The sequence below is a fragment of the Lissotriton vulgaris genome, chromosome 6 (assembly GCF_964263255.1).
Source record: "Lissotriton vulgaris chromosome 6, aLisVul1.2, whole genome shotgun sequence".
NCBI classification, from domain to species: Eukaryota; Metazoa; Chordata; class Amphibia; order Caudata; family Salamandridae; genus Lissotriton; species Lissotriton vulgaris.
Window position 1 is genome coordinate 784,612,247 of NC_141694.1, and position 24,555 is coordinate 784,636,801.

Genomic DNA, 24,555 nt, shown 5'->3' on the forward strand with positions numbered 1-24,555 from the left:
AGGGGAGGGTGCCAAGGTCACGTGACTCCATGAACATATCGCGAAGATATGGTGCAACTTTATCAGGGCGCAGTTTGTACAGCTCAATAGGCAAGCCGTTCGGGCCCATAGCCCTGCCCGAACGGAGAGAACGAATTGCGGTCGCAATCTTGTCTACAGACAACGGAGCCTCCATGCACTCTCGATCCTCCTCGAAAAGGCAGGGCAGCGCAATGTCACGCAGCAATGAATGGGAGTCGTCCTCATCTCTATCAGACACCGGGGAGTACACAGCACGAAAATAATCCACAAAACACTCCTCATTCTCACTCGGGTCAGTCACACTCTCACCATCTAAAGTCTGAATCACAGGGACCACACGATTCACTCTTTCCTTCTTGTCAAGCCACGCTATCAATTTACCCACCTTATCCCCAACATCGTACAGTCTACCCTGCTGCTCCCTGTACATTGTCTTGGCAGCATCCGTGACAAGGGATTTATAGTCTAGCTGCTTCAAACCAAGGGCGTGGAGTCTGTCATGGGTAACGCCTGATTCTAGGTCAGCCTCGAATTCCAATATTTCTGCCTCAAGACTCACAACCTCCTGATTCCTAGCTTTCTTAGTTTCAGCAATTAAGGATTGGGCCTGTCCACGAATAACAGTCTTAAAAGCTTCCCACAGGGACACAGAGGAGGAAACAGACCCCTCGTTCTCCAGGAAATAGTGGTCTAGGGACTTTATCAAACTGTTACGGGTCTTGGGATTACGCAAATACCAGGGGTTAATAGGGGCGACCCGCCCCGCAGAGTTCACCCCAGTGTCCATGCAGAGCCACAATGGAGAATGATCCGAAATGCCCCAGGCCAGGTGTCTGATCTCCCTAACAGAGGAAGACTGGGCAGCGGGCATAAGGATGTAATCAAGTCTGGAGAGACTCCCATGAGCCCCAGAGTGAAAGGTGTATTGACTCTGTGTCGGATGCATCAACCTCCAGCAGTCTACCAGACCAAAGGTGTCCAAGAACCCACCAAGCCATGACTGGGACTTAGGAAGATTCCTGGGTGGGTGACGATCCATAGTACCAGAAAGTACAGAGTTAAAATCCCCACCCATAAGGAGAATGCAATTAGGGAGCTCCAGCATCACACGGCCAATATCTGAGAAGGTAGATGTCTGGAGACGTGGGGGAACGTATACAGTGAGCAGTGAAAGAGTCCTACCCTCCCACCTACCAGTGAGGGCCACGTAAAGCCCTCTGTCATCGAGGATTACATCATCAATCTCCAGAGGGAGAGAAGACCGAACCAGAATATCCACCCCTCTAGAACCAGTAGTGAACCCGGAGTGTGCGACCAGGCGATAACCCCACCTATTCATAGCATGACACATATTTCCCACCAAATGCGTCTCCTGCAGAAGTACCACATCAGGAGACAAGCGACACAGATACTGCAGTACCACACCCCGTTTTATGCGATCACCCAATCCATTGACATTCCAAGATATTAACCTCAACCCACTACCCCCCATCCCAACAAGTGATGCAGGAGTCACACCACAAAGAGCATAACACTTGAAGTATAGAAGACACCAATACGTCGCCTTGAGAAAGAAAAACACACTCACAAACACCCCATCCCACCCCCCAACCAACACCCGTTACAACTCCCCCTCCCTGCACCCCTGCAGTAGACTAAAAAGCCACCCCAATATGCAGTGTGCCTGTCGCCCTAACATTTCCCACTCTACAAAAAGACCCTGGAGGAGGAAAGAGGCCCGTCCCTCCCGCCACCCAGAAGGGAACATCAGTGAAACATAGCATACAAAAGAAATAGAACCCAGTTGAGCAAGGTCTAGTATTCGGAGATCAGGGGCCGAAGCATCACTTCTGTACAGGCTCACCACCCTCGGCACCACCAGGGTGCTCAGTCCGGTCGTTCCGGCCAGGCAGGGAATCCAGCCAGTCACTCACATTCTCCGGCCGGTCAAAAAAGAATGTCCGTTCCTCGTACTCCACACGAAGCCTGGTAGGGAAAAGCATTGCGTACTTCAATCCTAAGTCCCGAAGATGTCCCTTAACACCCTGAAAGGCCATCCTTTGTCTCTGGACGGGCTGAGTAAAGTCCGGGTAACAGTTAACTGTGGAATTCTCGAATTTCACCGGGCCTCTCACCCTCGACGCCTGCAGGATAGCATCATGATCCCTAAAATGAAAAAGTTTGGCGATGATATGCCTCGGAGGAGCGCCCGGTTTAGGCTTTCCACCCGGAACGCGGTGGGCGCGCTCCACTGCGAAGAACTTGCTCAGTCCAGAAGGGGCAAGGTGGTTCAGGACAAGATCTTCAACCAGGAGGTCAATCGAGTGAGTCTCAGGGTTTTCCGGAACACCTATGACGCGGATGTTATTGCGTCTTGCCCTATTCTCAAAATCCTCCAGCCGATGGGACATTAGATCATTAGCCGATTTCAAATTGCCAAGTTCGGTCTGAAGTTCCGACACATCGGCCCTGAGGCTAGAAGTCTCCAGATCCAGCGACTTCACCTTCTCGTTGGTCTTAGACAGGTCTGCTCTGATCAGGGGGAAATCGATGGCAACTGTGTCAATTTTATGAGCGAGAGCCTCATACTGCTGGCCGATGGTCTCCTTCATGTTGGTAATGGCGCCCATGATGTCCTGCAGGGACGGGTCAGTAGGGGCGGTTGAGTCCTCCTTGGCGTCCTCCGGGGTATGGCTGGTGACTCCAGGGGATCCTTTGGATTGAGTGTACCGGTCCATAACGTTGGATTGGACCGGTCCCCCACGAAGGGGCGTCTTAGTGTTCCATTTCTCGGCTTCGCCCCTGGCTGCCATGCTGGAAGATGCGCCCCGAAGGGACCCGCGAGACCTAGTAAAAATGGACACCTGCGGGCAAGGCACCAACAGTCCACAAAAACTGGCTCGTGCGGCCAAGACAGAGACACGACTTGACCCAACTGCGTAGATGATAAAGTCTCACTTACACTGAACAGAGGCTGGACAGATTCCCGACCAAGCGGAACCTTCTCGCAATCAGACCATGCCAGGACCCAGAAACGAAACCGAAAGTTGGAGTAGGGCTACTGGGGAAGACCCCTCTGCCGTTGTTATTCAACTCCGTCCCGGCTTCACAATTCGCCAAGTCCTCGGCTTGCCACAGGGTGGGCCTCAGAAGTTCGAATCGATGTAATTTCGGTTCCCCGAGTCCGAATTAAAATTTGAAAAGAGTCATGAAGTCAGTCAACGTTCCTCTTCAATAATCCGTCCAAGAATTCAGGATGTTGTCAGGATAAGTTGCGAAGAGTGACGAGGGTCCGGGGAGCTCTGTGCTTACGCGGCCATCACGGATGCTCGCGTAGCTCCTCCACCTCCCATAAGTCTTAGTATTCCCAAGAGATAATCCCATTCCACCAAGTCAAATGCTTTTAATGCTTCTAAAATACTGCAGCTGCTGCTATATCTGGGTTAATATCTTGCATGATGGAGAAAAGAGTGCGGAGGTTATGAGATGTTAAAAGTCCTTGAATGAATCCTGCTTCATTCGGCATTACTAGTGCCCCCAGAAGCAAGATGAGCCTGTTGGCCAGAACTTTAGCTAAAATTTCAATATCACAATTGATCAGCGAGAGGGGCCAGTACGACTCACAATGATCTGCTGGTTTGCCAGGTTTAAGTAAGGAGGTAATTGCTGTTTCCCTCATGGATAAGGGTAGAATTCCACCCTCTCTAGCCTCTTCAAATACTTGTTTTAATATGGGGACCACATGCTTTATACGTTTTGTAAAATTCGATCAGGATGTCATTCATTCCAGGGGCTCGTCCTGACGTCATCTGTGCAAAAGAATCATGCAGGAAGCGTGGAGCCGGCAGGGAATACGGTGGTCTTCAGGATCCCCTGCGGTCCACATCACAGGCAGTGGGTGCCCTATGTAGGACTACTGAAAAAGAAACAATTGATGGACGGAATGCTGACAATGCAAACATTCACCCCCAGTCAAAATGATCTTGGTTTAATCAATCATTCTTTTGCTCACCACACCACCCCAGTTTAGACCCAGCCAAATGCAAATCATTGTAGGAACATTCCAGCCCGAAATACCAAGCCATGTCCTCCCTGGACCAGAAACAAGCATCCTGGGACCGGTTTCAGGGCATCACCCTTCATCAGCCAGGCTAGCTTGAATCCAGTGGTGTAGTGAGCACGGGACTCACGTCTGGGCATACCCTTCCCACTTAGGGCGACAAATGCAAAAGAAACAATTGATGGACGGAATGCTGGACAATGCAAACATTCATCCCCAGTCACAAGGATCTGGGTTTAATCCATCATTCTTTTGCTCAACCACATCACCCCAGTTTGGACCCAGCCATTTGCAAATCAGTCTTGACCCTGTCCTTGTGGGAACAGTCCAGCCCGAACTGCCAAGCCAGGTCCTCCGCAGTTCGGGCTGGACTGTTCCCATGAGGCACAGGGTCAAAACTGATTTGCCTATAGCTATGTCTGAAAAGGGGAGGGGGGTGAAGTGAGCTAAAGAATGATGATGGATTCAACCCAGATCTGTGACTGGGGGTGAGTCTCTGAAAAGTGTTAGTGTTCCGTATATCATCTCCTTGTGTTTGCTTTGTCCGCCCTAAGTTGGCAGGGTATGTCCAGACATTGGTTCCTTGCTCGCTTTGCCGCTGGATTCAAGCTAGCCTGGCTGATGAGGGCTGTTAGCCCGGAAGCGGTCCCAGGATGCCTGTTTCCGGTCCAGGGAAGACATGGCTTGGCAAGGCTGGACTGTTCCCATGAGATACAGGGTCAAGGCTAATTTGCATATAGCTATGGCTGAACTGGGGCGGCGAAGTGAGCTAAAGAATGATGATGGACTCAACCCAGATCCGTGACTGGGGGTGATTATCTGAAAAGTTTCAGCGCTCTGTCTATCATCTCCTTGTGTTTGCCATGTAGAACTACGGCACCCTCACTGCTGGCTGGGCCCCAAAGGATGGGGTTCCCAGAGCCAAAATCAGCCAGAGTGGGGGCCACTCAGCCCCTCTCCCTATCGCTTATTTATATATGAAAAATGAACACGCTGGGCCCCGGGGGATGAGGTCCCCCAGGCGGAAAATGGCCTAGGGAAGGGGGCCCATGAAGCAACTCTCCCTTAAAAATAATTTTTTAAAACAAGAAAAAAAAACGATTGGAAGTTGCAGGAAGCCACACCCCCTTCACCACCACTCTGCATGCGTGCCACCCGGCGCAGTGATGGTTGGAGGATGAAGTCCTGTTGGATGCTAAGGGTCCTTTGGGTCCAGGAACCTCTTTTATTACCTCCAGTAAGTCCCAGACACTTGGATTACTGAGAGGACCACTCTGCAAACATGCCTCCTTGCGTTCTGCTAGTTGGGGAATTAATTTCACTTTACTCAGAGGGCCTCATGACTAAATCGGACTTCTTCCCCCAACCAGTAGTGTGCAAGGAGGTGCGTTTACAGAGTCGTGGAGAAAATGGGCGTGGCCTCTGACAACCTCTCAGCAAACCCACTGTGTGTGACTTAATGGAGGTAACAAAAGGGGTAGTTGACTCTCAAGGACCCTCAATAGCCAAGCCCTACTAGTATTGCACCAGGAGGCTCGTTTGCAGAGTGGTGGAGACAGAGGGTGTGGCCTCCGAAGACCTCTTAGAAATCCTTCTGTATGCGACTTATTGGAAGTAACAGGAGAGGTATTTGGCCCCCAAGGACAACCTGAGATGAATTAGACTCCTAATCTTTTTAACGTTCGTGAAGATTCGTCAAATGATGCAAAAGTTATTAGCAAACCAAAAAAAATCATTTTCGTATAGAAATGTATAGAAATGTGGTCCTCACTTGTGAATACAGAAAAAACAAAATGTTATTATTTTGTGCAGCAGAGCTGTGTACTGCCAATACCTGATTTGGGGGATTTGTGCATTTTAAGGGAAACTATTACAACAAAAAAGAGTCAAAACAGTATTTATCTGAAGTGTCCAGTAGAAAAGAAAGAGGAAATGTATATGCATAGTGTGGTTGTTACTAATAGGAAAGAGACCTCATCTATAGACCAGAAAGAAAGGAATGAAAGTACTCTTGTTCCAGAGGTAATGAGAAATGTTGTTGATTTACAATGTTTGTCTTTGCTGCTTAGTTATTCTAGTAAATAAAAATTAAATATAGAAAGCAGGGCAAAGACTCAATGAAACCAATTTGAAAAAAGACATATATGTATTTTCCAAATGACTGTAATTCCATTAATATATATTCATACTTATTCCTTGTATTTAGGATGAAGATGCAAAGCTTGAACAGAAAAAGCACTATGGAGACACCAAGCACTTTTGTCCAGTAGCTTTAAAAGAGAAATTTGTCCTTTGGCCAGGAAACTCAGAATATGCAGCAAAGTATCGAGAGAAAGTTTACAATTTCTCAAGTCCTGAAGCCAGAGACAAGTTTTTGGAAATGCCGGAGATGTATGTTGCTTTACAGGAACCACTAAAAGTAAGACAACCATGTATTGTTTTATATGGATTTCATTTAATAATTTAAATGTAGAATATCAAGGACAGCGATAATGGGCTTGATAATATGCCGTAGAGAATTCCTATAGAAGCCTATGTTCACACCAGAACATGGGCTTCTATGGGAATTCACAGGGGCATTTTGTCAAGAAACTGCGTTAAAATTATCGCCGCTTTAGCGGCAGGAAACTGCTGCTAAAGCTGCGATAATTTTAATGCCGTTTCTTGATAATATGCCCCTTAGTACGGCATCAAGAACAAATATGTATATTGTGTAATAATGTGTACAGTTATGTCCCAGCTTAAGGTATGTTGCTGGGAATTAGTTCTCTATTGTGTGGGCAAATGTAGCATCCTGCCATGTTTTACTTGCCCTCATACGAGCAGCCTCTTGCAATACTAGGGCTGGAAACTATTTATTAGTTGTTTTTCATACATATAGAATACACATTTTATTGAATCCTAAATACAGGTATATTCCTAAAAAATCATTCAGACTCAAATATTTCGCACAAAACTTCTTATGTCTGTGAAGCTTTCACAGTGGCAGCTCAGGAGCTAATAATGCTGCTGCTTATTTGTTTACCCCGACCATAAGACTATTAGGAAGAGAAAAGCAAGCTATCATTCAGAAAACGGGATTCAGAAAATCAAAGCAATTTTCAGCTCTGAGGCTTTGGACAGTTTGTCGAACCTGTTTGATTATGATTCTTATTCCGCAGGGATTGCTACACTCTTTCCATCACACTGGCACTGACACATAACGTAGTCGAAGTAATACATTAAAGAAATCCAGGATGGTCGAAGGTCGTGACGCATCAGTTACCATATTGGAATGTTTTTTATTAAGCAGAAAAACCATAGCATGCACATCACAAATGCATTGTGATGCAGTCCGCCAGCCATTTTGGGATTTATTTTCTTTATGCTACTGGAAACAAGAACTGATAAAGACAAAAGCTCATGAATCGCCTTTTAAAGGCAGGACCTATTGGCTTTGCCAAATCTCATTATTTTGGCTGACTCAACAAAGCGCCTCTAGTGTAGTTGTTCAGCCTGTTTGGCCGAGTAAACTCCAAACCCATTCCATTCCACACCTTTAGGCAGAAAATCAAAAAAGGCGGGATGTTGTGGGTCAAGTGGTGTTTTTGTCTTGTGACCATGCATAGAGGACCTGCAAAGCCAGCTGCATATAAGGGCAGTATTCTCACAAATTATAAGAGGTGACGGAGCTGACCAATTGCCATTCTTCTAGACCACCTGTAAGTACAATTTCCTTACCTTCTGAAAGACCATAGGCCTGCAGCCATGTAATCCAGACAAATAGGCTTAGTCAAGGTAAACACCGTGGCATGATTGATGTGATCCAGTCTGGACCAGAGAACATCTGCCTGGTGTGCTCCATAAGTTTCCCAAGATACGTTCAGGCAAGGTTTATCGCCATACTTTTAATGGGACAGACCTAACAAGGAAAAATACAGTAAGCATGCTGTAAAGGTTCCAGCAGAGTAGCTAGGGCCCCTTCCCTTGACATGGCCTCCTGCATGTAATGTTAACCAATAGATGCCTGTTTACCTTGGCTGAGGTCATCAGTTCAACAGTCTGAGCCTCCACCACAGCAATGGTTGCAAAATACAGAAGTAGGTAGAGGCTGCAAACCTTCTCCTGCCCTACACCCACTACCCGAAACAGTCTTGATGTATTTTAAATCGAAGTACCACAATATATCTATAGATAGCAGCTTGTGCAAAAGTGGAGGCAGATTTCCTTTATGCAGAAGACCATCACACAAAGGTTTATCCTACATTCCCCCCTCTGACCCTCACAAATCTATTCCTGTTAATAAGTTAAATACTTTTAGGATATTTGTTTTGCATTCAGGTACTACCATAGTGCCTCCTTTTAATATCACCAATTAAGGAAGAACGGAATCTAGTGGTACTAGTGTGGTACAGGCATCATTTATTCTCAGATCAATGGAAGATCCCAACAGAAGCTCTGATTCAACTCAAGGCAGATCTTTATCTGCCGTTTTAGTCAAAGGTCAAATGCTGGCCAAGGCCCGGAGACTTTAGCCCTGATGACCTGGCCTGGCTGTTTCACTGAAGTTTCCAGTTGTCTCCAAGCACATTTTGCAAGCAGCTTGAGCACCTTCCACTCTTAAAACCTACACATTGAAATAGACACGTTTTACAATATGGGCACACTGTAATCATTTGGGCTTGAAATCAATAGTCCTAGATCAATTTCTTCCTTATCTACTTCACCTCTATAAATTGGGGTAGAATATCTTTCCACAGGAGTACACATATCCATCAATCCTGTCTATAGAGCCTTAGTCCAGCACTGATTTTGAATTTTTGTGTTTGTTTTTATTAAAACTAGCAATTACATGATCCAGCAGGGTAAGCTACATTTCTTTTAGGGGAACGTGACTCCCAAAACCAGCCCAAATTGACACCCACGTTGCCCTTGACATTCCAACTAAAGTTTGTTTTCCAGCTTTCTTTCCGCAACCAGTCTCTGCAGCTGAAAATACATCACATTCAATTGATGTAAAAATATCGCTACAATTTTATTTGAATGTAACAAAGACCTTGTATTTGTTTTGCGTTCAGGCACTACCATAGTGCATCCTTTTAATATCACCAATTAAGGAAGAACTGATTCTAGTGGTACTAGTGTGGTCCAGGAATCATTTATTCTCAGATCAATGGAAGATCCCAACAGAAGCTCTGTTTCAGCTCAAGGCAGATCTTTATCTGTTGTTTTAGACAAAGGTCAAATGCTGGCCAAGGCCTGCGGCCTTTAGCCCTGATGACCTGGCCTGGCTGTTTCACTGAAGTTTCCAGTTGTCTGCAAGCACATTTTGCAAGCAGCTTGAGCACCTTCCATTCTTAAAACCTACACATTGAAATAGACATGTTTTACAATATGGGCACACTGTAATCATTTGGGCTTGAAATCAATAGTCCTAGATCAATTTCTTCCTTATCTACTGCACCTCTATAAATTGGGGTAGAATATCTTTCCACAGGAGTACACATATCCATCAGTCCTGTCTCTAGAGCCTTAGTCCAGCACTGATTTTGAAAATGTTTTTTGTATTTATTAAAACTAGCAATTACATGATCCAGCAGGGTAAGCTACATTTCTTTTAGGGGAACGTGACCCCCAAAACCAGCCCAAATTGACACCCACATTGCCCTTGACATTCCAGCTAAAGTTTGTTTTCCAGCTGTCTTTCCACAACCAGTCTCTGCAGCTGAAAATACATCACATTCAATTGATGTAAAAATATCTCTAAAATGTTATTTGAATGTAACAAAGACCTTGTATTACTCACACCAACTCTTTTTAGCCCATTGTCAGGCTTACAAAGGCAATGCCATGTTAAAACGAGGCATTTCATAGTGGTTTATTTCATATATTATAGTAGCTTTATAGCTCACAGTGGTGAGCTATTCAGGCCATTAAAGGCCCACTCAAGTGCACGAGAAGAAGGCAAAGGCCTTTAACAAGGGAGCAGGCCGTTCTTGGTTTGTATAGCCTACTAAGGCAGGCTATAAGGCTTTTAGAACATTCCACCCTGTAAGGGCAAAATGCCCAAATTTGAAAAGCAACGCCATTCAGAGCCCGAGGTGGCTGAAACCCTCCCGGTCCTCCGAAACCTTTGCTTCACAACTGTTGGTGTGAATGTTTACTACATAACAGCCGCACACAGGGTCATGGCTGTTGAGTTATTGTTACTTCAGAGCAATGGCTATGAAAGGAGCCTGAAGGCAGCCCAGGTCCTCCCTGGGTTCGGCTAGACTATTTTTCCTTGTGCATCCAAACCAGGTAGACCCAGAAGCTGAGTAACACTTGTTCTCACCCCTCCCTCCCCAACAACGGGCAAGGCTTCAGTGACACTATGAGTTACAGGAGGAGAACATATATTTTGAAGAAGCAGGGAAAGGAGAGGGGCAGAAGCTGTATATGAGGACATTGTAATGTCGAGAGCACCATGCCTATAGCAGATTTTATAGGCCAATATAGTCAACGGAGTTCTGCCATTCCAATGTTCTAATACCACATACGCCCATACATTCAAACAGTTGCCTAGTAAGCTCACTCCATGGAGTCATGGCAGCTGCTGCAGCTCTATTTGCCTAACAAATTCTGAAAGACATCTGCAGTACTGTGTCTTGGAGAGAAAAGCACTTCTTTGCCATACTATAATACTTTCATGTCCTGTCTGGAGTGGAATTTATAATGAGACATGCAGTATTTCCCATCAGGTGAGCCTTGTTCTCACCAACCACAGTTTATTCTGGTACTGTTTTGCCAGTCTAATTTCAAGAAGGTGCATCTATAAGGGTCCAATACTTAACGTTAACTACAGGTATCCAACTTTTTTTATCTTTCATAGAATCTTAAATTCCTCCAACTACATAAGGCTCCAGTTGATGTTTGCTGTTGAAAAAGTTCTGAAAATCTGCGAGTTGGAGCCTCTTGAGCCTAGTACCTTTCCACCCTATTGTCCAAGGTTGAGGACATATAATGAAATGCACAACCTACATATTGTTTATATCAGTGAAAATTAACTCAAAGGGTTTGAAGCCTTTCTCCTAGAACATATCCAGCAAATGATTACTCATGCTAAACATACTCAAAAAGTCTTGCTCTGTAAATGCATGTTCATGCCCCAGTTGCAACTGGTGCAGCTTCATTTGAAACCTATGCAATGACTCCTAAAATTGTGACAGAACCACTACTTAACCGCATCGCTGCTGCGGTGATTTTTGCGCTGTGCGGCTGTTTTCAATTAACCGCGATACATGACGCAGGGGCGGCCTTAGGCATGTGCAAGCTGTGCACCTGCACAGGGCCACCAAACCTCAGGGGCCACCATGCCAATATATATCCTTAATATAATAATCCTCTGAGGATGGATACATATTTGCGTGGTGGCCCCTGGCAGGGATTTGGCGGCCGCCTCCGGCTCTGTTCCACTTCCAAACACCCTGACCCCTCACTCTTCACTGGCCTTGGCACTCAGCCCTGCTCGGACCCCCTCTTCCGGGGCCCCCTACCTACGCTCCCTGCCCAGGGCCACCATGAGCCTAGAGCCGCCCCTGCATGACGAGCTCAGCTCGTCATCCGCACACGTCACCCGTGGCTGATGACGAGCTGAGCTCGTCATCAGCATCGAAGGGGTTAAACAGTTTTAGAGGTAAGGCTCCCAGTTTTCTGTTCTAACTGATTGTTTTATAGATACAGACAGACACTATCAATGCTCTGTTTCTACTTATCGTTAAATTTGGAAAAGCAGAAAATATGTATTTTTGGAAACAATGTCTATGACGTAGCTCATGACTGATGGCAATACTAATGCACATTGACATGCAGAGGAGGATAAGGTTTTCTAATTAAGTTTAAACAGCTACAGGTGTGCACATACTTGTGTTATAATGCACTTGTTTTATGTAAGCTGATGCCCAATAAATGACTCTTTCTAAATAAAAAAATGCATCTGGCATCCAAGTTTGAGTGTACATTTGTGACTTACATAAAATTAAAAATATACTAGTTGCAACTCCACTATTTCACCAAAAATTAAATAAATATGTATGAACACAGAAAACATGGACAACAAATAACTATAGATGGTTGCAGACAGAAATGTCAAAAATGTAAATACCCTTATTACAGATAATATCTGATTATTCTTGGAAATTATTCGATATCTTCAGTGCTGAATCTGGTGCGCTGTCTTGCTGTTGGGTGAGGAACATCAGACCCGAGATCTCACTTGACAATAGTAACAGATGTTTCCCCTATAGGGTGGAGAGCGATGGTCTTTACAAGTCACTTCACATACATCTATGGGTGCTGAGATTGTATACTTAGCCCTGAAGTCATGTTTTCCAAAATAATGAGAACTCTGTGTCACTTGCAAATGAGTAATACAATCACCACAATATACGTACATAAAAGAGAAGGTGTTAGGTCAATGTGTAGTGATAAAACACTGCAACGTTGTCACTGGCCTAAAACTGAAGACATTGCTATTTCAGCTGGTCCATGAAAAACAGGCTCTGAATGTAAAAGCAGATTCGTTCAGCAGGAAGATGCACTTACACATCTAATGGGAGATTCAGGTGCAGATCCTTCCCATGGTCTTTGTAGTAGAGTTTTTCTTGGTAGTGGCTCAGTTTGGGACATACAAAAACAGAAAGTCTCTAGAATTCATCTCAATTTCCTCAGAAGAATACTTCTCAGAAGTGTTGGGCATTAAGTGGAAACTCTGCATTGCCTATGTTTTCCATCTGATTCCTTAAATTCCAACAGTGCCAAAAAGGGAAAAAGAGTCCTACAGCCCTGGGCATCCTAAAAGCCCAAGACTTGATTAAGCATTGTTTGTATCTGTACCTATTGGATTTCACTATGTAGCCCTAATAGGCACTTACGGTGGCAGAGGATCCGCCCTGCTAACAGATCGTTGGTCAGTTTTTGACCAAGATCTAAAAGCTTGAAATATACATGCATGGAAATAAAGTGTGAGAATGTTAGAATTCTGCTCCTTTAGTCTGATGTCTTAAAAATAGTTCTGGCTACCAGAAGACAATCAACAAAGGTTGAGTATGCAGACAGACACAAGACCTTTGCCTAGTGGTGCTGAGAAACTATCTATTCCTTTGAAGCTGAATGTTCATGTAACATCCCGTTAGCCATATGTCTTCCTTGGAGCGCATATTTTTAGTACAGGGCGGACCTAGTTTGCATTCATCTTGGCTTATAAAGGTTCGCTTAACAGGCATTCGGTTTTGCTTTCAGTCATTGGCAGTTTGTTAAAGGAGCTCCTGAAATCTGTGCTGTGCTATTTGTTGTCTCATCATAGGACTGAGTGAATGTACTGCTAACGTTTCTTTTGGTTTAATGATTTGAATACATGCATTATTCATATTTAAGGAGCCCTTCCTCCAAAATAATCTTCCTGATCGCCACAACTTTAAAAAAAAAAGTAGGAGAGTTGCACGGTTTTGGGCATTTCCCCTTTGTTCATTATTACCCTCATTACAAGTTTATGAAAGTGAAACCTTCTTTATTACTAAAGAAGGTGTTAATGTATATGATGCAAAAGATTTTTGGTACTCAACATCTGTCAAGTTACTGATTTTTATTTAATCAGTAACATACTTTTTGATTGCAACTTTTTATATTTCCTGATCCCCAAGAAGGAAGGCAGATTACGTCCGATCCTGGACCTCAGGATCTTGAATTTTTACCTAAGACAGGAGAAATTCAAGATGCTAACCCTTGCGCAGGTTCTTTTGGCGCTGCAGCAAGAGGACTGGATGGTGTCGATCGATTTACAGGATGCGTATGTTTACATTCCCATCCTGAAGTCGCACAGGAAGTATCTCCGTTTTACGGTGGGGTCGCAGCACTACCAGTTTGCGGTCCTGCCATTTGGTCTTACTACTGCACCTCGAGTCTTCACAAAGGTGATGGCAGTGGTGGCGGGGATTCCAGTGTTTCCTTATCTGGATAATTGGCTGCTCAAAGCGGAGTTGCCAGAGATGGTGCGTCATCATCTGCATGTAACAACTCACCTGTTGTTCAACTTAGGCTTTTCAATAAATGTGCCCAAATCTCACCTGGTGCCCTCTCAGCGCAACCTGTTAATAGGGTCGGTACTGGATACTACTGTGTGTCGAGCTTTTCCTCCTCCTCAAAGAATTCTCGACATTCAGGAGATGATTCCTTTGTTTCACAATGGAGCAGTTGTTCCGGTCCTGAAGGTTCTTCACCTGCTTGGTCTGTTCGCTTCCTGCATACTGTTGGTCAGTCATGCGTGCTAGCACATGAGGGCTCTCCAGTGGTGCCTCCGCAGGCAGTGTTATCAACACAACATAGATCTCAGGGAGTCAGTCAGGATCGCCAGAGAAGCTGCAGGAGAGCTGACTTGGTGGAGTGTGCAGGGCAACCTGACTCAAGGGAAGCCCTTTCAGTCTTCTCCTCCAGGAGCCACAGTGATCACGGATGCCTCCACTCTGTCATGGGGTGCTCATCGGAAGGATCTGGAGGTCAAAGGTCTCCAGAGGTAAGGTTGCTTCCCATCAACCTTCTGGAATTGTGGGCCATACGTTTGGCACTAAAGGCTTTCATTCCTTCCCTTCGTGGTCAGTCAGTTCATGCCCTGACGGACAACACTACCGCGATGTGTTACATCAACAAGCAGGGAGGTGTAGGGTTGTACCGTATCTGTCGAGAGGCTCTGTGACTCCGGTCCTGGGCACAGAACCATCAGATTTGTGTGTTTGCAAATCATCTGGTCGGTGTGCTAAATGTTTGTGCAGGCAGTCTCAGTAGGCATTACTCGGCCGATCACGAGTGGAGGCTTCATCTGGAGGTGGTTCATCACATCTTTCAGATGTGGGGGACTCCTCGGTTGGACCTGTTTGCCACTCAAGAGAACACGCACTGCCCGTTGTTCTGCAGTCTTAAGTATCCGGTATAGGAAGCGTTTCAATTGAATTGGAGCTCACAACTCCTTTACGCGTTTCCTCCCATACTCTTGATTACTCGGGTTCTGAGGAAGATTTGCCAAGACCGGGCCCAAGTCATCTTGATCGCCTCAGATTGGTCAAGAAGGGTGTGGTACACCGATCTGCTTCACCTCTCATCGCACCCGCCGCTCCGTCTCCCTCTCAGGGCAGACCTCCTCTCGCAGTCTCAGGGGCAGGTTCTACACCCCCACCTCTAGAGCCTGCACCTTCATGCCTGGAGATTGAACGGGGCAACCTGAGTTCCTTCTCTCTCCCACCGGATGTAGTGGATGTTATCTTATCATCCAGGTGACACTCCACAAAGTCTATTTACTCGTATAGATGGTCAAGATTTGTTAAATGGTGTGGAGAGAGATACATTGATCCTTTAAAGGCCCACTTGTCGAATGTTCTTCAGTTTTCACTTTTCTTGGCTCAGCAGGGATGTTCTGTGGCCACTGTTAAATGCTATTTGTCAGCTCTTTCTGCTTTTCTTTGTTTGCCGCAACAGCAGTTTTTATTTAAATCTCCCATTGTTTTGAGGTTCATTAATGGCCTCACTAATAGGTTTCCACCTACACCTTTTGTGATGCCTCAATGGGATTTGAATCTTGTTTTAACTTTCTAGATGTATTCCCTGTTTGAACCCTTACATATTTGCCTTTGAGGTTTTTGTCTTTTAAGGCGGTCTTTCTTGTGGCTATTACCTCAGCAAGGAGGGTGAGTGAGATTCAGGCTCTTAGTTCAAAACCCCCGCTTTTAACCATACATGCTGAAAGGATGGACCCCAGGACCAGGGCTGCTTTTCTTCCTAAGGTGGTTACTCTCTTCCATCTGGGACATTCCATAACTCTTCCTGTGTTCTATCCTCCCCCTCACCCTTCCAAGGAGGAGGAGAGACTACACCGCCAGGATCCTAAAACAGCGGTGAGCTTTTATTTGGACAGGACGAAGGACTTGCGAGTGGACGATCAGCTCTTTGTGGGCTATGTTGGAGGCATGAAGGGCAAGGCTGTGCACAAGCGCACTCTATCCAGGTGGACCATCTTGTGCATCAAAATCTGCTACGCCGTGGCTGCTAAGGAGCCTCCTGAAGGTATTAGGGCTCATTGTACCAGAGCCAAGTCATCAACTTCTGCTTCGGCCAGTGGTGTACCTGTAGTGGACATTTGTAAGGCACCGACTTGGGCCTCCACACTTTCGCAAAGCATTATTGCTTGGATTCTGAAGTGAGGAGGGAGGGCCACTTTGTGCGCTCTGTCCTGCAGCCCTTTTTGGTATAGAAGGGTGGACACCCTCCTCTGGGAGTGGGACTGCTGTGGGAATCTATTCATAAACTGAGGAATCCTCAGGCAGATGTATCCATCAGAAGAACAAGTTACTTACCTGTGGTAATTCTTTTTCTGATGGATACAGTATCTGCCTGTGGATTCCTCACTGACCCACCCTCCTCCCCTATGTCCATCCTTATATACCTTAAAGGTGTTTTTGTTTAACATGATTGTTTACATCTCATGTATCTTTTTGCATTGTATGATTTATAGGAAATGCTTTTGCTCTTTGGCTTTCCTTTTGAATTTACACTATGTGTAGCTGTTGAACATTGTTTACTGTGTATACTTTGAATCTGTTGTCGGTTCATCCTTTCACCGCGGAGGTATGGAAAAAATGGATGGAACTAAGGTCATCACGCCAACGAGGCTCTCTTATGGCTCCGGTGATGTCATGCGGAGTCGCGAGCGGAGCCGCGGCATAGTGACGTCCTCGTCGTCGCGCAGAGCTAGGAAAAAGGTTTCCACAGAATGCTGGCGCAGGGGATATTCATAAGGTGAGGAATCCACAGGCAGATACTGTATCCACCAGAAAAAGTGTTACCGAAGGTAAGTAACTTGTTCAATAGGTCAAAACAGAATATATGCACTGTTTAAGTACAAAAGGATGCAGCCAAAAATGTTGAAAACTAATTTATTATCAAACCCTTCGTTGCTTTTAGCAGACAAATTTAAATCTGCCAGTGGATTCCTCACCTTGTAAATATTCCCCTGCGTCAGCAACGTTCAGAAAATTCTATTGTAGCACACCGGCGTGGACGACATCACAGGAGCTCGGCATCGCGCGCCACTCCGACTGACGTCACTGGCTCCTTATTAGACCTACGTCGGCGTGATGACATCAGTTCCCTTTTTTCCGCGTCGTCGACGCTAACGGTTTCTTGGGATCTTCTGTTGTACGGATAGTAACTTTGTTACTTTTGTGGATTTCTGTATCTGTTTGGTTTTGCTGTCTTCGGTCGAGATGTCATCGAAGAAGACAGGATTTAAACCATGTGATTCTTGTGGGAGGATGATGTCCATTACTGATCCTCATGGTGACTGTCTATGGTGTCTGGGTTCGGGTCACAACGTCAAGGGTTGTCGATCCTGTTTAAAAACTAATCCAAAAGCTCTTCGGGAACGGGAGGCAAAGCTTCTTGTTGCCAAAATAAAGGGTAAGGAAACCAAGAGGAGTTCGAGGTCAAGATCGAGACGCTCGAGGTCGAAGTCAATGTCGAGGTCGAGTTCGAGGTCCCGATCGAGGTCGGCTTCGAAGTCGGCTTCGGGTCATGCTTCTGGTTCATCTAAAAAGAAACATAAGAGGAAGAAGCACAGTTCGAGACACCATTCCAGCAGGGAGTCGGACTCGAAAAAGAAGTCTTCTACTCGGGGACATCGTAAGGACATGATATCTCCCTCTCCAGTTCATAATCCTGAAGGTGAGGCCACGCCTTTACAGTCTCTGGAAGCTACACCGACTCTGGTATCGAATCCGTCTCCGGATCCGTATCAGTCTTCGATGCATGATGAAGGAGAAGAGGAAGTTCCTCAGGGCTCGACGACTCCGGTACATCATCCCAAAGAACAGAAGGAACAGGAGGAGTCAAATCCGGTGCAGCCTTCTCAGGAGCAGCCGGTAGGTTCGTACCCTCAATTTCCTGGTCCTGGTCAGGACCCATCGCATTTTCTGAACGCCATGTATGGCGAATATGCGAAAGCAATGTTCCCCTCCGGTGCACCTGCTGGTCCCATGGGTCCATTGGCTTACAATCTAGGTGTGCCACAAGCATATGCTCCGGCTCCTTTCCTGCCGTTTATGCCGACGCCGACTCCTCCATGGCATCTCTCGGCGCCGCCGAGGTCATCGACTCCGTTCACGGCTTCACCGGCTCCGGAGCGACCTCGAGATCCAAATCGAAGTTCGACGCCGGCTCCAGCTTCTCATTTGAAGGCGGCTCCGGCTCCTCATTCGACCCCGGTTCCAGCTACATCGGAGTCGTTACCGGATCCGACGACGTTGGTTCGTATAGAGTGGTCAAGGCGTAGAGCACAGCGCCTTTTGGAGGAAAGAAGTTATGGAGAGGCTGAGATCGAAGAAGGCGAGCTTCGGGAACAGGAGGATTATTTTGAAGAGTTGCATGATGCAAGTGGTCTGGAACTTTCACCAGAATGGGAGTTGCCCACGGTATCTGATGCACCTTCTAAGGATGTGGCGCCTTACCATGTGGTAATTAAGAAGGCTGCGGAGCTCTTGAATTTGACTTTGCCATCTGTGGAGTACAAGTCGAACATCCTTACTGAAGTTCTCCATTCTCCATCCTCGGTGGTTGAGCCAACTCTTCCATTTACTGAGGCTCTTACTGATTCCCATATTGGAGGTGTGGAATAGACCACTTACTGCTCCTGCAGTGTCAAAGACAGTTGCAAGGCGCTATAGAGTGGCGCCTGGAGATCCTGAATTCTTGTCCACTCATCCTTTGCCAAAGAGTTTGGTGGTTTAGGCTGCTTGCTCGAAAAGATCTGCAGGTGCTTTTCCCCAGGTTCCTGGAGATAAAGACTCTAAGAAGCAAGATCAGAATGCGGAGAAGATGTTTTTGTCAGGCAGTATGGCCCTAAAGTCGACTAATGCTACTTGTTTGCTAGGCAGATATGTCCATGCTTTGATGGATTCAGTGAAACAGCTATCTCCTAAGCTTCCTGAGGAGGATAGAAAGAACTTTATTGAAGTGATATCTGACACGCAGGCTGCAGCTCGGCAGGTCATACAAAGTGGTATGGACACAGCAGATTCAGTGGCTAGGATCATGGGGTCTTCGATCGCCACCAGAAGAGCTGCTTGGCTAAAGACTTCTGAGTTTTCTGCTTATGTTCAGGCTGCTCTGATGGATTTGCCTTTTGATGGCACAGGCCTTTTCGGAAAGAAAGCTGATGCTGCTTTAGAAAGGTTTAAGGATAGCAGAGCAACGGCAAGATCTTTGGGTTTGCAGACTAGAGGTCCTGTCTCCAAAAGGTACAAGGGTTTTGGAAGGTCTACTTTTCATACCTTTAAGTAGACCCAGCAGCAACAGCAGCAACAGAATCCTTTGTACAGGTCCTACAGAGGCAAACAAAGGGGTCATTGTTGTGGACGTCAAGCCTCCTCCTCCTCCACTTCCTCCTCTTCTACCCACCCCCCACCTACAACAGCAAAGCAGCCCTAGATCCGACATTCCGGATCATGCGGGTCCTGTAGGGGGTCGGCTTACTTATTTTCTACGGGATTGGGAATCGGTTACATCAGATATTTGGGTTCTCAATCTCGTAGAGAATGGGCATGCTCTTCCCTTTCGGGAATTTCCCCCAAATTACCCTCCTTGCCAAGGTTTTTGCTCGGAGGACCACCTGTTGCTCCTTCAGGAAGAAGTGAAAGCACTGTTCAAAAAGGGTGCATTAGAGGTGGTTCCGGAGCAGGAAAGGGGTCAGGGGTGCTACTCCTTGTATTTCCTGATTCCCAAGAAGGATGGAAAACTTCGTCCAATCCTGGTTCTCAGGATCATGAACTTTTACCTAAAGCAGGAGAAGTTCAAAATGCTCACCCTTGCGCAGGTTCTTCAGGCGCTGATGGAAGAAGACTGGATGGTGTCGATCGACTTAAAGGATGCTTATTTCCATATACCCATTTTGAAGTCGCACAGGAAGTAGCTCCGCTTCACGGTGGGATTGCAGCACTACCAGTTTGCGGTTCTACCGTTTGGTCTTACTACTGCGCCTCAAATCTTCACCAAGGTGATGGCTGTGGTGGCTGCACATCTCAGAAGGTCAGGGATTCCAGTATTCCCTTATCTAGACGATTGACTGATCAAAGCACAATCTCCAGAGGTAGTGCTCCATCATCTGCAAGAGACAACTCAGTTGTTGCACAGGTTGGGTTTTTCGATAAATGTACCCAAATCTCACCTGGTGCCCTCCCAGCGCAACCTGTTCAAAGGTGCGGTACTGGACACAACTGTGTGTCATGCATTTCCTCCACCTCGAAGGATTCGCGACATACAGGAAATGATTCCTTTATTTTACAATGGAGCGGTTGTTCCAGTGCTGAAGGTACTTCGTCTACTCGGTCTGATGGCTTCTTGCATTCTGTTGGTCAACCATGCATGCTGGCACATGAGGGCACTCCAGTGGTGCCTCCGCAGGCAGTGGTATCAGCACCAAGGGGATCTCAGGGAGTCAGTGAGGATCTCCAGAGAAGCTGCGGCGGATCTGTCTTGGTGGGGAGTGGAATGCAATCTATCTCAAGGAAAGCCTTTTCAAACTCCTCCATCGGTGGCCACAGTGATTACGGATGCATCCACTCTAGGGTGGGGTGCTTATCTGGGGGATCTGGAGGTCAAGGGTCTTTGGTCTCCAGAGGATAGGTTTCTTCACATCAACCTTTTGGAATTGCGAGCAATACGTCTGGCACTCAAGGCCTTCCTCCCCTCCCTTCGCGGTCGGTCGGTTCAAGTCCTGACGGACAACACCACCGCGATGTGGTATGTCAACAAACAGGGAGGAGTGGGGTCGCAGTGTCTCTGCAGAGAGGCTCAGGTCCTGGGTTCAGGAACATCAGATTTGTCTAGTGGCAAATCATCTGGACGGAGTACTGAACGTTCGTGCAGCCAGTCTCAGTCGGCAGTTTTCAGCCGATCACGAGTGGAGGCTTCATCCAGAGGTAGTTCGTCATGTCTTTCGGACATGGGGAACTCCTCAGGTGGACCTGTTTGCCACTCACGAGAACGCTCACTGCCCGTCATTCTGCAGTCTCCAGTTTCCGATGCAAGGAGCGTTGGGGGATGTGTTTCAGTTGAATTGGGGCTCACGACTCCTTTACCCATTTCCTCCCATAGCCTTGATTCCTTGGGTTCTGAGGAAGATACGTCAAGACCGAGCCCAAGTTATATTGATCGCCCCGGATTGACCAAGAAGGGTGTGGTACACAGATCTTCTCCACCTCTCCTCGTGCCCGCCGCTCCGTCTCCCTCTCAGGGCAGACCTCCTCTCTCAGATGGAGGGGCAGGTTCTACACCCCCACTTCCAGACCTTACACCATCATGCCTGGAGATTGAACGGGGCAACCTGAATTCCTTTTCTCTCCCACCTGATGTGGTGGATGTCATTTTATCGGACAGGCGTGACTCCACCAAGTCCATCTATTCTTATAGGTGGTCTAAATTTGTATCTTGGTGTGGGGAGAATTCTGTTGATCATTTGAGAGCTCGGTTGTCAGAAATACTTCAATTTGTTCTTTCATCAGCACAGCAGGGTTTTGCTGTAGCTACGGTAAAAGGATATCTATCAGCTTTATCGGCTTTTATCTGTTTACCGGATCATCCATCTTTGTTTAAATCTCCTGTTGTGTTGAGATTTTTAAAGGGTTTAACAAATAAGTTTCCTCCTACTCCCTTTATTGTGCCTCAATGGGACTTGAACCTAGTTCTTACATATTTAATGGGTTCTCCATTTGAACCTTTACACAGGTGTCCTTTGAGACTTTTGTCTTTTTCTTGTCGCAATTACCTCGGCAAGGCGGGTAAGTGAGGTTCAAGCTCTTAGCTCAAAGCCCCCATTCTTGACCATTCATGCTGAACGAATGGTTCTTAGGACCAGGGCTGCTTTTCCGCCTAAGGTGGTTACTCCATTCCATTTAGGACAGTCCATTACCCTTCCTACCTTCTATCCTCCCCCTCACCCTTCCAAGGAGGAGGAGCGTCTTCACCGTCTGGACCCTAGGAGGGCGGTGAGCTTTTACCTTGATAGAACAAAAGGACTATTGAGTGGATGACCAGCTCTTTGTGTGATTTGCTGGCTGCAAGAAAGAAAGAGCTGTGCGCAAGCGCACACTCTCAAGATGGATCATACTATGCATCAAGATCTGCTACGCCCTGGCTGGTAAGGAACCTCCAGAGGGTATAAGGGCTCATTCTACTAGAGCAAAGTCATCAACATCTGCTTTGTCTAGGGGTGTTCCTGTAGAGGACATTTGTAGAGCAGAGACATGAGCCTCCCTCCACACTTTTGCAAAGCATTACTGCTTGGATAGCGAGATGAGAAGGGACGGCCATTTTGCGCGCTCTGTCCTTCAAGATTTTCTGGTATAGAAGAGTGGACACCCTCCTCCGTGAGTGGGGACTGCTGTGGGAATCTATTCACAAGGTGAGGAATCCACTGGCAGATGTATCCATCAGAAGAACAAGTTACTTGCCTTTGGTAACGCTTTTTCTGGTGGATACAGTATCTGCCTGTGGATTCCTCACATGCCCACCCGCCTCCCTGTTGTCCACTCTTCTATATCTGAGTTTATGGCAATGTTTAAATGCATTTATGTGTTTTATATAGATATATTTGTTATATATGATGTTTTTCATGCATGTCTACACACTATGTGTGTATTTTTGGATATTATGTACTGGGTACGTTGTATATGTATATGTCTACTGTCATTGGTCCGTCCGGGTGCCTCGAAGGCACAGAAAAAAGGGCGGAACTGATGTCATCACACCGACGTAGGTCTAATAAGGAGTCAGTGACATCAGTCGGAGTCGCGCGCGATGCCGTGCTCCTGTGACGTCCTCCACGCCGGCGTGCTACAAATTTTTTTTCCGAACATTGCTGACGCAGGGGGATATTCACAAGGTGAGGAATCCACAGGCAGATACTGTATCCACCAGAAAAAGCGTTAACGAAGGTAAGTAACTTGTTCATCTCACTATAAAATGGTGCTATATAGACATCCCTCTTCCTTTTTGGTCCTGAGCCACATTACTGGACCAACTACTTGTGTAACTTTTTGTCAGTATCCAAATGTTGCAAAATACTTTACGAAAGAAAAGTAAATGGCACTGACTTATACACTCAAAAATGTCCTCCCTCTGCATACACACAAATGACAGTTGGAAAATTATAGTTCAATCATATTACCTAAATTTACCAATTTGTAGATCCTATCTGAAAATAACTCCATATCAGAGTTTATCCGCATTCCTAGAACAGATAGTGAATCTTCACCACTGACTCCTGCCATTGAAAAATCCTTTGATTTACTGTTTACTTCACACTGGAATTGAAGGTCCTTTTTCTCAAACCTAGGTCTCACAAGCTCATTCAAACAATACAAATCTACAATCCAATTCTACAATCCAATTACATTCATCAATTTGATAAACAAAACAAACCTGCTCATTATGCCACTCCTTCAAAAAACAATGTTCAAATTAATCTTCTCAAACACAAGAACTCCATAACGAACTTGAACCTCATTCCAGGACAGGCAAAACCATGATGGTCTAAGATTGTCTTTTCAAAGTTTTTATCAAACTCACTTTATCTAGCATACCCAGTCACAATTAATCACGATTCACCTTTATACCCAAGCAAGACTCACTTCTTCTGACTCAGTAAACTTACCAGGAGCAACTACTTGATCTTATCCGCAACGTATGCATCATCACAATAAGTCAGGTTTAAGCCATTGAATCCTTAACCTCCAAACCCAATACAATATACCATAATCAACTCAGCCATATATTGCTGGACCATATCTAGCATGCATCCGATTATCATAACAGCCCTAACTGATAGAAACTCTTAGCTGCAGATTCCTTACCTTAGAATTCCCCTGGTCTCAGGCTGGATCCAGAAACATTTGCATGAGCAGTATCCCTGTGTGCTGTCGGGTGGCTCCATTCGGCTCTGTGTGACATCGTCGGCGTAGTTAATGTTGGTTCTAACATCCTGGTCACCTATATAGGCACAACACAGATGGGCGGACAACAGTTCTTTTCTTTACGCTGCCCCTGCTGTCTCTTTTTGACAGTTTTTTTTTTACTTTCTGTCAAACATATATTTTTTTGTGCATCGAGCTATGTCTTCTAGAAGAACAGGGTTCAAATCGTGTGGCGCCTGTCATTGCTCCATGTTGGTAACCAACCTCCACCTCATCTGTCTCTGGTGCCTCAAGCATGACCGCGACACAAAGTCATGCTGGGACTGTTGGACCACAGCACCGAAGGACTTGCGGGAGCGAGCTTTGAAGCTCCTTGCAGCCCAGTAGTAGACACCAGCCAGCAAAACTCCGAGGAGATCCTGGTCTTGTAAGAAGAAGAGGAGGTCGCAGGACCACTCCAGGAGCCCCAAATCCACTTCCTACCACTCAAGGTTTTCGGGATCCTCA

General features: G+C 46.1%; 1 protein-coding gene across 3 annotated transcripts in view; it reads left to right on the forward strand.

Moving 5' to 3' along the window:
- The window catches only part of AK9 (adenylate kinase 9), a 1,394,796-nt gene that overhangs the window by 879,534 nt on the left and 490,707 nt on the right, over nucleotides 1-24,555 (forward strand). For all 3 annotated transcript variants that reach the window (XM_086926806.1, XM_086926808.1, XM_086926807.1), the window contains exon 28: nucleotides 6,288-6,500. In XM_086926806.1, coding sequence (XP_086782932.1) covers nucleotides 6,288-6,500 — 213 coding nt within the window. The remainder of the gene's footprint in view (nucleotides 1-6,287; nucleotides 6,501-24,555) is intronic.